Consider the following 17,281-nt stretch of genomic DNA (forward strand, 5'->3'; position numbering starts at 1 on the left):
GGAAAGGTGGGTGAGAGTGGGGAGAGCTTGGGGTGGAGAGCACAGAAGGGGCTGCTGACCAGGGAGCTGTGCGACCCTAGAAAGGGGCAAGGAGGGGAGATTATGCATTGGTATGGGAGGTGGGATGGACTACCTGACCCCCGGAGTCTATGAAAATGCCATCAACTTTCACAACAATGCACTAACACCGGTAGATGACTGAAACTCTCTTTGCATGACAGTGGGCCTCTGCTGTTTCAGCTTTCCAAACAATGTACTGTATCATCTCATCTGACCCTCACCAACACACAGCAAAACAAGTATTAGAATTCCTAAACAAGTATGAGAACTCCCATTTTATAGATGACACAACCGAGGCCCAGAGAGGTGAGGCCCCTTCTTCCCTCCAGTTCAAGAGTGAGTTTCGCTCACCCACCTACCCCACCTGCCCAGTGAGTGCAGGTTCCTTCCAGATACCTGCAGGACAAGTGGCTCAGCAAATGTTTGATTTGTATTTCCAGGATCACCAACAAGAGGCCTCTGTGTTCGCCTGGAAGACACACACAGGCCTCAGGGCATTGTGCTGCCACTCAAGATGGGAGGTGCTTGAGAACAGAGGTCCTCATTGTGAAGGGAGGCAGCCAGCAACTCACCACAAAGCAGGCAAGCGGGAAGGCTGTGAGGCAGGTGCCAGGACGCTGCCTGGGTTCCAGGAATGCCGTACACACATGTCCAAGCCTGGGATGGGGACAGCGGGCCTGGTAGAAGGGGCGTGCCTTTGTCCTCTTATTTGTGACATCCCCAGAAGAAAAATGAATGCTATTACTGGGAGCAAGGACCCCACCCTAAGATCTGCTGCTTGGCTACAGGAAATCTAAAGATAAAGCCCAATGAAGATGATGAAATAACCCGAATGCAGAGGCCTCTACGGCTGCCAAAGCAAGCCATATTTATTGTCATAATTCATTATGCAGATGGGAAATGGAGGGCTGGAAAAAGGACTGACTCACCCAGAGTCAACAGCTAGACGTGAACTTGGACTTGAGTCCAGGTCTCCTGAATCCTAGAGGCCCCTAACAAGTTTAGCACAAACCCTGTGTGCAGTGCAATACAGTCTCAAAAACAACCACAGTACCCACAGTGATACAACTATGAGTACTCACTGTGGCCCCAACTCTCAGTGCATAGTACCACCCCCACTGTACAGATGAGGAAACAGAGACAACTTGGCCCAGGTCATCCCGCCAGCAAGTGATAGCACAGGACTTGAAATCCAGATACCCCTCGCCCCGGCGCCTGAGTTCCTTCCTGAGTTCTGGGCCAGGCCCATCTGTCAAACATACCTGGAACCTACACACGTCTGATACAGTATGTCTCCTGACACTTTCACCTGCAGACACCCACAGACACTTATATAGAATCCTAGAGCCTGGGAAAGTGACTTTTTCCCCATCCACGAGCCCAAAGACCTGCAAGGAGCAAGCTGGGCATTTGTGGGAATGAGTCTCCCTGTCCGTAAGACCCAAAGCCCCAGCCCCACTGTGCATGTTTCTCTGCTGCCCATTGTGGATGGCTGTGAGGGAGGCCAGGACACATGGGGAGTGGTGGTCGGGCGACAGGCCAAGTACTGGCCACAAACATGGCTTGCCAGGGTTGCCTGCACCCGACCAGCACACACCAGTCTCCAGGTCCACAATGTGGCATCTGGATTCACAGCCAATCCTCAGACAGGCAGGGACATGCTGTCCACTTCTCCCTGGGAGTTGAGGCCAGAGGTAGCAGCCACAGCAGTCAATGGCTACTCAGAAATGCCTTCCCACTGCCTCACATAGCGAGGAGACAGGTATACAGCATGCAAGAAAGACATGAAAACACACCGTCTGTGTGTGGGCAGGCCATGATTTATTGGTATTCTACTGCTCCTAAGAGAACACGGGGTTGGTTTTCCCGAGACCCGATTTACTCAAATATCTTTTTTTTTTTTTTTTTTTTTTTTTTTTGAGACAGAGTCTCGCTCTGTTGCCCTGGCTGGAGTGAGTGGCACAATCTCGACTCACTGCAACCTCCACCTCCCCAGGGTTCAAGTGATTCTCCTGCCTCAGCCTCCCAAGTAGCTGGGATCATAGGCACCTGCCACTATGTCTGGCTAATTTTGTATTTTGGGGCCAGGGTATCTGGATTTAAAGTCCTGTGCTGTCACTTGCTGGCGGGATGACCTGGGCCAAGTTGTCTCTGTTTCCTCATCTGTACAGTGGGGGTGGTACTATGCACTGAGAGTTGGGGGCACAGTGAGTACTCATAGTTGTATCACTGTGGTTACCGTGGTTGTTTTTGAGACTGTATTGCACTGCACACAGGGTTTATGCTGAACTTGTTAGGGGCCTCCGGGATTCAGGAGGCCTGGATTCAAGTAGAGACCTGGATTCAAGTGGAGACAGGGTTTCACCACATTGGCCAGGCTGGTCTCAAACTCCTGATCTCAGGTGATCCACCTGCCTCAGCCTCCCAAAGTGGTGGGATTACAGGCATGAGCCACTGCATCTGGCCTGATTTACTCAAATATCTGAGGGCTCACTGTGTGCCAGGCACAGATCACAGGTGTGAACAAGACAGGCAGGGTCTCCGACCTCAGGGAATTTAAAAATCTCCATCCACATGAAGATCTCCGAGCTGCTAAACAGAAGAGCAAAGGTATTCTATCAACTCTTTGTTTTTTTTCCACTGAGGAGACAAAGGCACTGGGAGGAATATTTCTATCAATGTAATTAGCAGACGAAACAAAGCTATTAAACATTGATGTTTTTCTTCTCTCCTTTTTTTTTTAGATTACTAAATGAATTTATTCATACGTCAAATAGAAAAACCAACTGGAAAAACCTGTCCCTCAGTAACACATTAGCCAAAGGAAGCAAGTGATCCCAGTTCTCTCACTGAAACCCCCCTTTCCTGGGCAGACCTGCTGTTCACACGTGTTAAACATTAATTACAACTGTTACTGATTACATAGCAAAAAGCATTTGGTACAAACACAATTGTTAATTTCCTCACAGGCTCAAGGCATTCTGGGAAGCTATACAGGAGACAGGAAGCATCATGGGAGCCTAAGGGGAGCCAGTTTGGAAGAGACAGCATTCTCCTGGCTAGGACAGGTGGTGGCGGCCGGGTTTAAGATTCTCCAAGGGACCCTTCTGCAGATGCCGGGGCCCTGTTTATTCTGAGCATATGAAGATGAGTCACATAGCTTGGTGGGAATAGCAGGTGTGGAGCAGTGTCCTATACACACAATGGTGGCGTTAAACCAGCTTCAGAGTGACTGTGTTTGTGGGGGACGGTGACAAGACACGAGGGCAACATGGTATGGGTGCAACTGCTTCTGCCTTGTACTGGTGTGCAAGGGAATGTCCAGCCTTACCCCAGCCACACGCAGGATATCAACACAGCAGTGGAACAAGTGCTCTGCAGTCAGACTGGCCCAAGTTCACAGCTGTGTGACTGTGGACAAGCTGCTCACACTCTCTGAGCTTCAGTACCGTCATTTGAGTGACGACAATTAAGTGACCCCTACCTTGCAAGGCTCTGTAGGGTTAACCCACGCCGGAATTACAATTATTGCTCAATAAATGTTAATTTCCTGTCCCTGGTTCCTCCCCATCCTTCCTTACCTTAATGGGATTATTTTAAATTAGCTAGTTGAGCTGGCTCTGAGATGATTCACAGGTGTTTAGGAAATAGACGTACCTGGGGCCTTACTTTCCCTTTAGCCTCACTTGATGAGGCTTTGAAGGTGTCAAAACTCAAGAGGGAGGCTGCCTAAGGGGTGACACCATAGCGTAAGCACCCCACAGGCTGACAGTGTCTAGTGTGTATCTAGCTATTTCAGAATAAACCAGTGTACTCTAGTACAGGGTGTAGTAGGAGCACAGAGGGGAAGGAACTGGTTGTCCCAGGGAAGGCTTCCTGGAGGAGGTGATCTCCCCTCCCTAACTCTACCCCAACTCCACACCTAATACAAAGCATGTACTCTATACACCCTATGTTTTCAAAGTGGAGTCCCCAGATGGCAGCATCAGCATCACCTGGGAACTTGTTGGAAATGCAAATTCCCATGCCTCACCCCGGATCTACTGAATCAGGAACCCTGGGGGTGGAACCCCAGCAATCTGTATAACACTTCCTCCAGGTGATTCTGAAGCCTGCAAGTTTAAGACTCACTGCTCCAGGCAAAAACGAAATCCACAGACATGTCAGACCTAGAAGAGGGAAGGTGTGGATCGGAGAAAGGCCCCGGGGACCCTCTCCCACCCAGGCGGGCCAGTGGCCTAATCCTTGGAGGGACTGAGTAAAGAACGGAAGAACCACGGGACTCGTTAGAACTGTTGCTGGATTGAGATATGGGGTTTCCTGAAGAAGTGTCGCTTTCCACACCATCCCTGCTTCCCACTGCCAAGCATTACTGGGAATGAGCTTTGGCAACAGGTCCTCTGTGGCCACTAAGTACTTCTTTATGCAGCATGGTTTCTATGTTAAATTGAATTTTATGTAATATAGCAAGCCCTCTCTGAACACCAAAACCAATTCTTACATGCATGATCGTTTAGGGCTTACCTTGTCTTTTCGTTCAGATCTTTTGTTTTTATTTAATCATCACAGAGATCCAATGTGAGAAGTTGTGAACATCCCCATTTTACAGATAAGTAAACTAAGGCTCAAGGAGACTGAACAGTCCGTCTCGGGTTCTGAAGCAGTGATGGGTGGAGCTGGCATGTGAACTTGGGACTGTATGACTCCTCCCATTGCCCCGTGGGTCCCAACATGACCTAAACTTCTAAAATCTGCCAAGGAGCTAGTAGGGAAGACAGATAAGTACCCAAAATAAGTATGCTGAGCACTAGTTGAGTCATGTGTCTTTTATCTTTGCTGGAAGGCAGACCTGACTGAGCCCAGGACACTGCCTGAAGAGTAACTTTCATGGAGACAAAGCTTCAGAGGGTGAGTCGAAATGAGATGACTTAGTTTCTCAAGAAGGTCTGGGGGGTGCCCTTCGCACACCCTCCTGTCATCTGGCTCCTCCATCAAGCTCAAGAGCTGCAGTTACTTACTTCTCAGACACAAGAGCAAATTATGAAAGACACAGCCGTTTACTCACTGGGTTAAAAGGAAATGCTGGTCATTCCTCTGTGTATGGCCTGACTGGCTCTGCCATGAGGTCTCCAGCTGTTCCCTTTTGCACTCTGAGCCTTAGTTTCCCCAGAAGGACAGGGAGAGTGGGACTCTATGGTATGTGGGCCCCTCTCTGTGCTGAGTGGTGGCAGGACATGACCAACCCATGGGATGGCGCTGGCTCCCCCACAATGAAGGCATGAACCTCCAGAACCCAGTCCCTTACAGAAACCCTGGCTGGAACCATTTCAGGTGGGAAGCCACCACCCAGTAACATATCCTGGTGTCGATGTGGCAGAAATTAGTGCAAGCGAGATGAAGGGCATGCGATACTTCTTGAGGGCTGTGGGAAGATGAGAGCTCCAATCACATTTCCTGCAGCACCTTGGGTAGTACCAGGGAGGCCAGACATTTGACTGGGTTAGGGCAGGGGCTCTGGAGTTGGAGCTGACAGGTTCAAAGTCCGGCTCTGCTGCTGACCAGCCATGGGCTGGGCCCCCGGCCAACTTATTTCTTCTCATGGGATCTTAGCTTCCTTATCTGTAAAAGGAGGAAACTAACCTCCCAGAGAGTGATTGTGAGGACTGAATGAGACAATGCACACACAAAGTGCTAAGTGCTAGCAACGATGCCAGTACTTTCCTGATGTGATACCCATCAAGTCTCAGCAAGACCCTTCTGAAGTGGGAACTACTGGTCTCACTTCCCAGGTAGGGAAACTGAGACTCCCAGGACACGTTCATTCCCAGTCCTCACACTGGTCCTTCAGAGGTGTGAAGACACCAAATCCATGCCACCTCCACCGGAGTTTGCTTCTACAGGCTATCCGCCCCAGCTCCTTGGTCCCTGCCTGTGGGCCCCTCCCTACATGGCCACTTTCTGCTCGGGTTCCATTTGTCCATCCTGCAATCTGTGCCACAAAGGCCGACAACCAGGTAGACCTGCCACACCAACCTGCACCACCCCCAGACATCATGACATCATCCAAGGCTCCTTGTCCCTTTCCCGACATTGGGCAAGGGATGTCACATAGGCCTCGTGTGGGCCCGAGTTGTATCTGGCGGGGGTGGGTTGGGGACAGAGCAAGAAGGCCATTTCTAGACCCACCTGCCAGCCTTGCAATTTGTTGGTTGCTATAAAGACTCCTGGGATGATTCAAAGTGGGCCAGGAACAGAGTCTAGCCTGCTCTGGAAGGCAGGTGTCTCTGCCGGGTGGGAAGGGGGCTGACAGCTTGACGGAAGCCACACCACTTCTCTGTGGAGGCAGAGCTGCAGTCCACTCCCTGCAGCCAGTAGCCGGTGGTGGAACCTGACTGGGCACTGTCCTGGGGATTGGGATCCCACAAGTGGGAGTGGAGGTCTGGTGAGGCCAGTCAGCTTCCTGGAGAAGAGCAGGTAATGAACACCCAGGGTTTGCTCTTTGGACAGCTCCAAGTATTTCTCACCAACAACTCTCTGAATCCTTAATAAAATTCCATGTCGGCCATTCTCAGAGAAGGGGAAACTTTCATTCCTAAGAAGTTGGGGCCACCTCACACACTCTAAGAGCTGTTTTCGTGACAGCTGGGAAGTGATAACTGAGCCTTCCGTGGTAGCAGCCCCAGCCTGATGAGATGGGAAGGAAGGCGCTGACTTCCAGAAACACTGCCCAAGAAGGGCGCTCCGGTGGAGAATGTTGAGGCAGTGTCTGAGAGGCGCCTCTTTTCATGAATGCAGTTTGGGACAGTGCTTTGAAAGCTGCAAGGAACTTTTGCTTCATAGATGGATGGAGATAATTCAGTCATCTTCCCCTCTCCCCATCTCTGATCAGCATGCTGGGGTTCTGACGGAATGAAGCCTGGATGCGTCCCCAGAGCTGGTTGCAGACTGACCTCCCAGGACACACCCTCTGTCAGAGCCCTGCCTTGCTCAAGCTTCTGCTTGCAAACCCCCAGTGATGGGAAGCTCATTACACACATTTAGGTCTAACCAAAATTCTTACCCTTCACCTGGGCCCTAAATCCCTGTAACTCCCCCTTGGCAGGCCCAGGTCTGTCCCTTAAGGGTCCCCCACACTCTCCACCCTTTGGAAATTTTAAAGTACCGACCCCATTCCCAGCCCAAGTTTAATCTAGGCCAAATCTGCACAATCAGTGAATATAAGGGGTGAAAGGAGAGGGTAATGATTTTGGCCAGCCAATTCCATCCCATACAGCTCTTCCTCCAGCTACGGATCCTGCATCCCAGGCTCCAAAGACTCAGTGCAGAGAGCTCCCAAAAACCAAGAAAAAACCGCACAGGGCATTTCCAACAGGTACTATGCTATGGATGGGGCCCAGCTAAGCTGCCTTACTCACTGACCACACCAACGACTCACTCAAGTGTGAGTGCATACACTTGCACACACACCCACACACATGCAGGTGGACGCACACTCTCACAGGCACAGATAACACTGACTCAGGTGGGGGTCCTTGCTGTCATTCCCGGGCAGCTGCACATCTGGTCTTACCCATGGGGCTGTGGCAACACATCAGCAATCTAACCGAGCTACTTCAATTCGTCCTCGCCACCTGAGAGATGGCCCACCCACCTCTCCACTTTCCCTCCAGCGACAGGAAACAGTGAGGATGCTTCTCACCTGCCAATGAAGCACCTAATGGACTCTGTCCACAGACATGGGGAGAGAAGGCTGGTGCCCATAGGACCCCTCCAGCCCCTGAGTGAGATGGTCTCCTTCTTCTATGCCCCAGGAGGCAGAATTGAGCCAAAAGCTGCTTGGGAAAAGCACAGCCAGCACCCGCCCTGGAGCAGGACCCACAGAGGCCAGTGACCGGATGAGACACAGACCTGGATGTGATTCTGTGTCTATCTTCTATCAATAGTCCAATAACTCAGACTGACCGTGACACCTGTGATGGCAACTCTGCCACACAAAACCCAGGCCAAAACAGATGTTTGTGGGCTCAGAAACTCATTCTGAGACAGTTCCATCTGAGACCTTACGATCCTTTGTGAACAACTAAATGTACAGGAGTTTTAAAACCACCTTTGGGCAGAAGTGGGCAAGTTCTGCCTGAGAGTTTTCAAAGATGATGTCCAATAGGGGAATTGCTTTTCACTTTCACAAATCACCTGGGATCTGGTTATAACAGATTCTCATTCGTAGGCCTGGGATGGGACTTGAGACCCTGCATTTCTAACCAGCTCCGGTGAGGCCAATGCTGCTGGTTCAGGGACTACACTTTGAGTATCAAGATGCCAGGCTAGACTAGACCGTCAGAGGCAAGGGCAGCCCCTGAGAGGCCCACAGGTGGTCAGTACAGGGGAGGGTGAGACCCCACACCTGCCTGTGGTGCTACATTATAATGTGGGCCCTGGGTGTCTGGGAAAGTTGCCACATGAGCCTTTTTAGCCCTTTAATCAAACTCGTGTTTGCAAAGAGTAAGCTCTTGGATGGCCCCAGTTCCTCCCATGCCCCGAGAAGCACAGCCCCTGATCAGCCATTCCCAGGGCACAGGCCTTGAATTCCTTTGGTTCAAGGGACTAGAGGAGGCTGTAAAATGCACAGGAGAGGCCTGGGGCAACTAAGAACCCCCAGTCATAGGATGACTCTTATCTTTGGCTCTCAGTCAGGAGCTAGGGCTCCAGAAAGGTGATGGGACAGGTTGTTCTTGAGGACCTCACAGCCTGGCAGGCGAGACCAAAACAGAACTAACCCTGATGTGGTGTGAGAAATGTTCCCCCAGTGATGTATGCAGGAAACTCGATAGACCCATAAGGGCAGCAGGAAGCCTGTGGGGTGCATGGCTGTGTACCAGGGAGGGCTTGGAGAGATGATAATGTTTAAGCTGGACCTCAAAGGAGGCATAGGATTGCTCCAGATAAGACAGGCAGGGAAGGGCATTTTAGCTAGAAAAAAGGGATTTGCTCAGTGCATGCTATATTCAAGGAACTGTGAGTAATCTACGTTGGAATGGCTAGAACAGCAATTAAGGGGCCTGGGATAAGGGCAGGGTAGAGGCCTCACTGTTTGGGGTTAGAAAGGGAGAAAGGGTCTAGTTATATATGAAAAAAAGGGAGATTTAAGGCAAAATAAATTTTAAACAAATTAAAAATAAAAAGTTTCCCTTTATGACTGTCAGTGTAGTAGGAATTAAATGTCACTCACTGTCTCTCTTTTTACATGCCTAAACTCTCAGATACCTAAACATTGTTTGGCATCTGGCTTTTCATCTCTTAACAACAGACATAAGCATTTCTCTAGGTTGTTATGAACTCTTGCTAAACATCACCTTTTAGAGGCTGCACAATATTCCAATATTCCACCACACAAACGCACAGAAATCCAGCCCCCATTGCTGGACACTTGGGTTGCTCTCAATTTTCCGTGATTATAAACAATGCCTTTTCTGATTTTTTTTTTTTGTTTTTTATCTTTTGCGCTTGTTGCCCAGGCTGGAGTGCGATGGTGCAATCTTGGCTCACTGCAACCTCTGCCTCCCAGGTTCAAGTGATTCTCCCACCTCAGCCTCCTGAGTAGATGAGATTATAGGCATACGCCACCACATCCAGCTAATTTTGTATTTTTAGTAGAGACGGGTTTTCTGCATGTTGGTCAGGCTGGTCTTGAACTCCCAACCTCAGGTGATTCACCCGCCTCGGCCTCCCAAAGTGCCAGGATTACAGGTGTGAGCCACCGTGCCCGGCCTTCTGAATTTTTTTTATCGTAACTTTGGCATAGATTTTGAGGAGTGGGATTAGAATAAAAATGTGTGGGCTTAGGTTTATGATTTATGATGCACATGCCCAAGATCACTTTTCAAAAGGGCTGTGGGAGAGGAGTTCTAGAAATGTGACAGATACCCAGATTCTAGAAAAACCAGACTCTGAGTAGGGAGGAAGCGGACACCCAAGTCACTCAAAGGGCTCTTGGCCAGAGGAAGGTCATCTGGGAGGGGCTGAGCTCTGCCCATCACCTGTGCTCTGTGAGCAGGTGCAAGCTGAAGCTGGGATAGAAGACACAGCAGCCCTGTGAACCCTGCAGGCCTAGCTCAGCTCGCAGCACTGGGTGGGCTCGCCGGGCCGGCTCAGGTTCAACAGAAGCTGCTGTGCACACTGGTTTCCTCTTACTTTCTAAGACAGTTTCTTCTGAAAACTGCAATCAGGCCAGGCGCAATGGTTCACACCTGTAATCCCAGCACTTTGGGAGGCCGAGGTGGGCGGATCACCTGAGGTCAGGAGTTTCAGACCAGCCTGGCCAACATAGTGAAACCCCGTCTCTACTAAAAATACAAAAAATTAGCTGGGCAATGTGGCAGGCACCCGTAATCCCAGCTACTCGAGAGGCTGAGGCAGGAGAATCACTTGAACCTGGGAGGTGGAGGTTGCGGTGAGCCGAGATCATGCCATTGTGCTCCAGCCTGGGCAACGAGAGCGAAACTCCGTCTCAAAAAATAAAAAAACTGAAAACTAAACTCTTGGTTTCAGTGAGCTATGGCATTATCAATAAATAGCACCACGACAGAGCCAGACAATGACAGCATCTGAGCCGTCTCTGAAAAGTGCAGAGGCTGGAACACTGAGACCCTGGAAGCCAGGCCCAGAATTTCTCCTTGGCCTGGTTTCCCTTCCCTCACCTCTCCCTTTCCTCTGCAGCCTACATCTTTGAGGGTACTGAGAAAAAACACCACCCAATTAGATTATTAAACAGTCCTGGAGTTTGTCCTGAGTGCAGGCGGGGACCAAGGTGAGTGCTGAGCACGGCTCAGCAGCTGCCTCCTGAGCAGCGTCAGGGCTCCTTACCTGCCAGGGCTGGGATGGTGACTCGGTTCCACTCCCAAGGTTGGTCGTACTCATCGGCGGGCCTGTCATCATCCTGGGGCAGCTTGCTCTCCCGTAGTCGGGGGCTGACTGTGCTCTCCGAGTCCGAGTCAACACTTTGGCCTTCAGGTTCGTAAGGGGTGTCATATAACTGGATACCTTTATGTTGGGACCGGACACTTTCCTGCCTCTGAAATTCTGCAGGCAAAAAGGAAGGAAGCAGAGATTAAATGGAAGTGTGGTATGCACTTCCTCACCTGGATTCCTACCCAGAAACACCACAAACTCAGAGCTGCCAGTGGGGTGGTGAGGTTGACAGAGAGACAGACCTCTGTCTGGGTTTTACCTACCCCACCCTCAATGCCGTGTCTCTGCTCTTCCTGGGCCAGGCTTGCTCACAAGGCTCACAGGCTGGCAGACCGAATTACAGCCCTGCCTCCATCCACTCATGAATCTCAGTCTTAAGAGGCAGAGCCCAGATGTGAACATGATGCTCCAGGTGTGTCCTGATGTCCACCCAGAACACGCAGAGCTTCTGACTCCTTGCTTCATAGGCAGGCTGGGGTCTTTCCCTCTAGGGCAGTTCCTTGCCCTCTTTGGACTTTCAGTCGTCATCTGTACAAGGAAAAGACTAGGCCATGCAGTTCCCACAAGCTCCCAGTTTCCACCTGCTCACACATTCATTTAAAAGAACCAGCAAGAGCCTCCCCAAGGAGACCAGAGGCCACTTTTCTCTCCTGCAAAGGCTGAGTGACCCCTTCCCTTTATTTCTACCTCCCTTAGAACATCTTCTAAATAGACTCAATTCATTTAGGGATTTGAGAGGGTGTCCAGCTTCACTTCTGAATAAAGAAAGAAAGCTCTTACTCTTCTAGAGAAGATGCTAAGGCCTGGCACGGGTGTGGGCTGAGGGGTGACTGCCTGTCTAGATGAGGTCCCAGACAGGAGGTGTTCATTTTGTCTGCTGCTCAGTCCTGGGAGGCCAGCGGTAGCTGGCAAGATGGATGCTAGGATGCTAAAATCAGGCACTTCCCGGTCAAACAGGGAAATTTGACCCGCTCTTTCATCATGGATACTATGTGCATGGCCTGAGCAGGGAATGTGGGGAAGGTTTACCATGGAGGTTGGTTTCAGGAACCCCACTGTTCCCAGTAGACACAACATGTGCCTAAATTGTCATCATGCTTGCGGGAAAGGGGACTCAGTGCAGGACCTGGGAGTGGCAGGGCAGGAGGGAAGGGAGATGGCATTTGAACCGTCAGCTCTGACAACTGAGAACAGGAGAGGGGCAGCTTCCTGGTGGTAGGACCAGGACAAGCCAATGCAATGAGGCTGGAAAGAACGTGCTTGCTGCCTACTTTATTTTTTATTGTGGTAAAATACATATAGTAACACTGAGCACTTTATTTTATTTTATTTTTTTAGATGGAGTCTCACTCTGTTACCCAGGCTGAAGTGCAGTGGTACAATCTCAGCTCACTGCAAACTCTGCCTCCTGGGTTTACACGATTCTCGTGTCTTAGCCTCCCAAATAGCTAGGAGCACAAATGTGCACCACCACACCTGGCTAATTTTTGTATTTTTAGTGGAGATGGGGTTTTGCCATGTTGGCCAGGCTGGCCTCGAACTCCTGACCTCACGTGATCTGCCTACCTCCACCTCCCAAAGTGCTGGGATTACAGGTGTGAGCAACCGCACCCAGCCAACATGACCATTTCAGTGGCATTAGGTACATTCACACTGTTGGTAACCTTTGGCACCATCCATCTCTAGAACGTTTTCATCTTCCCAAACTGAAACCCTGTACCCATTAAACACTAACTCCCCATTATCCCTCCCCAGCCTCCACAATTACCCTTCTACTTTCTGTCTCTATGAATCTGATCAGTCTAGGCACATCCTGAACAACGTGGAATCATTCAGTTTTATAATGTTGTAGCATGTGTATGACTTTCCTTTTTCAGGCTAATATTCCATCATTATGTATATTCACTGTCCATGTTGGCTAGAGCACCAGGACCAAGGAGGTGAGGGAGTAGACGTGAGGCTTGATGCAAACGGGGTGAGGACTATAAGTGAGCTATTTCAATGCTCTCTTGAGGCCTTCCCGAAATCAGAATTCTGATGGCATAAAGATATGGCAGAAGACACGGGAGTTATGCTCCTTGAAGAGCAGCTGATAAAACACACACAAATGACATCAGCCCTTCTGAGAAAGAGAGCTGCTTTCAGGCTGGGCTTTATGATCCAGGTCAGCTCATGTGGACACATGCCCTGATGAAACAGAAGCTAAGGATGCTGTGCCTGTGATCATTAGTATTTACATGAATTAGCTTTATGCTAGTATTTCCTAAACTTTATTTAGTCATGTGACTTCACAACTTGGGCCATTTCTGCCTACCAGTTGGGTGGTTACTTACCATTTTTATTTATCTTGCCTCACTTTTTAGATAAAATAACTCATTTAAAAAGGAGAATTTGGATCACCATCCCATAAGCCATCATTCTTTGCCAAAAATAGATACTAAGCAGAATGAATGAGAACCAACAATGCCTGCTGGGAAGTTGAGCGTGGGGCTTGCTTTCTCTGCTGAGAGGGGAGATTTGCAAGTGTTGGAGAGCCACTGGGAAATGCAATCAGCAAACAGACACTTTCTCTGGCAAATATGAATAATGTTCTCTCTCTAGAAAGAGAAAGAATAAAAAGGGAAAAATCTTCTCACTATGTAGTTCTCAGGACACCTAATATCACATCTATGAGAAGGTGTCCCATACTTTGGTAAACATAGCTTTTGCTGGGTCCCATGAGTAAACTGGGATCATTTATTAATTTTGAGGATGATGCTTCCTTTTTTTTTTTTACAGAGGGAGGAACAGGAAAAGAGAAGGGAAAAGCTATAGAGTGGTAGGACTTCGTCACTTCAAGGTGAAGACCAACTGTTAAGCACGGTGGACAACTTCATAAATCACTAAATCTACCAAACTATCTAATCTGCTACTTATTGCTTTGTAGGGTCCTCATCACCTGGATTCGTCTTCCTCAGTTCTGAGGAGTGAAGTCTAGCCTCCTGTCTGCAGAATTCTGGGGGCTGAGGATATGGCAGCTGAGAAGGCACTGACCTGGGAAAACCACCTTCCTCTTCACCCTCCTTCACAAAAGCAGGACCAACAACCATTCCTATGTACACAATTGATGAAGCACTTTTCATGCAATTCACCATTTAATCTAAAGGAACCACAAACAATTCACAGATGTACTTCCCGTTGGGCCCCTGATAATCAGGAGTGCTTTTGCTCACTCTCACGCCAAAGAGATACTCAGTGAATGTGGTGGGATAAATGAAAGAGAACTGGCAGCCAGAAACCACTGTTTACCCCCAAATTCCAGATAGTTTATGAAAGTCCCTGACAGCAGTGATAAAGGATCTGGGACAATATGCCAAATGCATACAGTTTAGTGTTACACAATATGCAGAAGAGACGGATATTCTACATAAACTCCAGCCTTAAAGGGAAACATGTGCAGTGAAAAGATTAGCTATTAAATCAGAGGGCTTGTACATACACTCTCATGCAGGATTTATTGTTCCAGAAGCATCTGCACCTTACCAAAGCTGGGCTAGTAATGGCATGCAGTTAGGGCAGGGGATGTTAAAATGGTAATCATTAAAACAAGCCTCCCCCCCATATTACATGGAGAATTCAAATTTTTATTAAGGCCCAGACAATAGGGAACAGTTAAGTAAATTATGGCCTGTTAACTGGATGGAATATTAAGCAGCCATTAAAATGATAAATCTGAAGATTATGTAGCGACATGGAAAACCGTGCATGAAATTATGCTAAGCTAAAAAGTAAAATGCAAGATTGTTTATGTGTGGAGGGCAAAGCATAACGCTGGCTTTTTAAACAAGTCTCAATGTGAGCAGGGCCCCACAGGGAATTCTGTTCCTTGCCTGGGCATTGGTAAATACCGACATCACACATTTGGCCTATAATATATACACTGTGATGACAGCAACGTTGTAAGTACAGACATCCACAACACCAAGAGCTGTAAAATCCAATACAGGAAGGTAAACAGCTACTGTGTAGAGGAGAAGGGATTATCGCATAATTATTTTTGAAAGTTGTTTTAAATAATGAATAAAGACACTAGAGCAGGAAAAATGTGATTAAGATGAGGAGCACGCGAAAGTAAATAGGATTTTAAGCCCCATGAGAGTAAATATGATTTTAAGCAGGTGGGGCTTCCACGAGCTGTGTGTGTTTAAGAAGCAGCCGCCTTTCCCTGAGAAAATGCCCATTTGGGAGCATCTTCTCTCCTGGGAGAAGTTCACCAACAGCCCCAGGACATCAAAGGCCCTTGTGCCAGGCCAGCTTGCCAGATGTTGCTGTCTCCTGCCTAACTACCAGGCCCGTCCTCCTTATTAGCTGGGCCAATCCATGAGGGTCCAGAGACCGATCTCACAGGGGAGTCTGTGACCATATGTTTTAAGTCACAAGTTATCTGGACATCATCATCTACACATTCATGCAAAATGACCTTTAATATTAGGTGGCAGGCTGTAATTTCATGCCTCTTAGGCAGAGAGCAGAAACATTAACAGGGTGGGGGTTTCTGTGGACTTCTGTAGCAGAAAGGTTTGCAAGTAGAACTACATACATAGAAAGAACGGAAGACTAAAGCACTTTCTTTAGAATCAGAGAATGTTAGAACTGAAAGGGACCCTAAGAATTTGCCTGGGCCTGTTCACTAGGAGAGCTAGGCGGGTGTGCTGCCCACAGACTGTGGCCATGGTGGGGTCTGCCCATGGGAATGTGGAGAAGGTTAAGGGCTGGGGAAAGAGAGCAGACGATAATCCTGAGAGGATGTGATGGGGGTTTAAAAGATTGTCCAGTCCGCAAGCAACAAGCTATACTTTGCTCCAATATTCACCAACTTTGTGCCTCCCTGAAAAAAAAAAAAAAAAAACCCACCAAAGTTGGGTGCAGTGGTTCATGCCTGTAACCCCAGCACTTTGGGAGGCCAAGGTGGGCAGATCGCTTGAGGTTAAGTGTCCGAGACCAGTCTGGCCAACATGGTGAAACCCCATCTCTACTAATAATACAAAAATTAGCCAGGCATGGTGGTAGGCACCTGTAAAAGTTTTTGGTTTTCCAATGCATACAAAAGTTATATTTATATTATACTGTAGTATATTAAATGTGCAATACCACTGCCTTAAAAAAATATAGTACCTTAATTTAAAAAATATTTTATTGCCAAAAACTGCTTACAATCATCTGGGCCTTCAGTGAGTCATCTTTTTGCTGGTGCAGGGTCTTGCTTTGATGTTGATGGTTGCTGACTGATCAGGGTGGTAGTTCCTGAAGGCCGAGGTGGCTGTGGAAATTCCTTTTTTTATGCCCCTCCCCACAACTGGGGAAATTTGTTAAAATGAGACAATAAAATTTGCCACACAGACTGACTCTTCCTTTCACGAAAGATTTCTCTGTAGCGAAATGCTGTTTTATAACATTTTACAAACAGCAGAACTTCTTTCAGAATTGGAGTCAATCTTTTCAAACTCTGCTGCTGCTTTATCAACTAAGTTTATGTACTATTCTAAATCCTATGTTGTCATTTTAACAATGTTCCCAGCATCTTCACCAGGAATAGATTCCATCTCAAGAAAACTATCTTTGCTTATCCATAAGAAGCAACTCTTTATTTGTTCAAGTTCGATCATAAGAGTCCCACAATTTAGTCACATCTTCAGACTCCACTTCTAATGCTAGTTCTCTTGTTATTTTCATCATATTTGCAGTTACTTCCTCCACTGAAGTCCTGAAGGCCTCAAAGTCATCTGTGAGGACTGGACTCTTCTTCCAAACTCCCATTAATGTGGCTATTTTGACCTCCTTTCATGAATCACAAATGTGCTTAATGGCTTCTAGAACAGTAAATCTTCCCCAGAAGGTTTTCAATTTACTTTGCCCAGGTCCATCAGAGGAATCACTATCTCTGGCAGCTATAGCCTTATGAGATGTATTTCTTAAATAATAAGACTTCAAAGTTGAGATTACTCCTTGATCCATGGGCCGTAGAATGGATGCTGTTAGCAGGCATGAAAACAACATTCATCTCCTTGTACATCACCAGTAGAGCTCTTGGGTGACCAGGAACAGTGTCAATGAGCAGTAATATTTTGAAAGGAATGTTTTTTTCCTGAATAGCTGGTCTCAAAAGTGGGCTTAAAATATTCAATAAGCCATGCTGTAAACAGAGGAACTGCCATCTAGGCTTCGTTGTTCCATTCACAGCGCACGAGCAGGGTAGATTTAGTATAATTCTTAA

The 17,281-nt window shown here is 48.1% G+C and overlaps 1 protein-coding gene across 1 annotated transcript in view; it reads right to left on the minus strand.

Moving 5' to 3' along the window:
* SHB (SH2 domain containing adaptor protein B) overlaps positions 1–17,281 on the minus strand; it is a 154,351-nt gene that overhangs the window by 50,543 nt on the left and 86,527 nt on the right. The window contains exon 3 of the mRNA XM_007968663.3: positions 10,924–11,139. Within this exon, the coding sequence (XP_007966854.3) occupies positions 10,924–11,139 (216 nt within the window). The remainder of the gene's footprint in view (positions 1–10,923; positions 11,140–17,281) is intronic.

This window comes from Chlorocebus sabaeus, chromosome 12 (genome assembly GCF_047675955.1).
Source record: "Chlorocebus sabaeus isolate Y175 chromosome 12, mChlSab1.0.hap1, whole genome shotgun sequence".
NCBI classification, from domain to species: domain Eukaryota; kingdom Metazoa; phylum Chordata; class Mammalia; order Primates; family Cercopithecidae; genus Chlorocebus; species Chlorocebus sabaeus.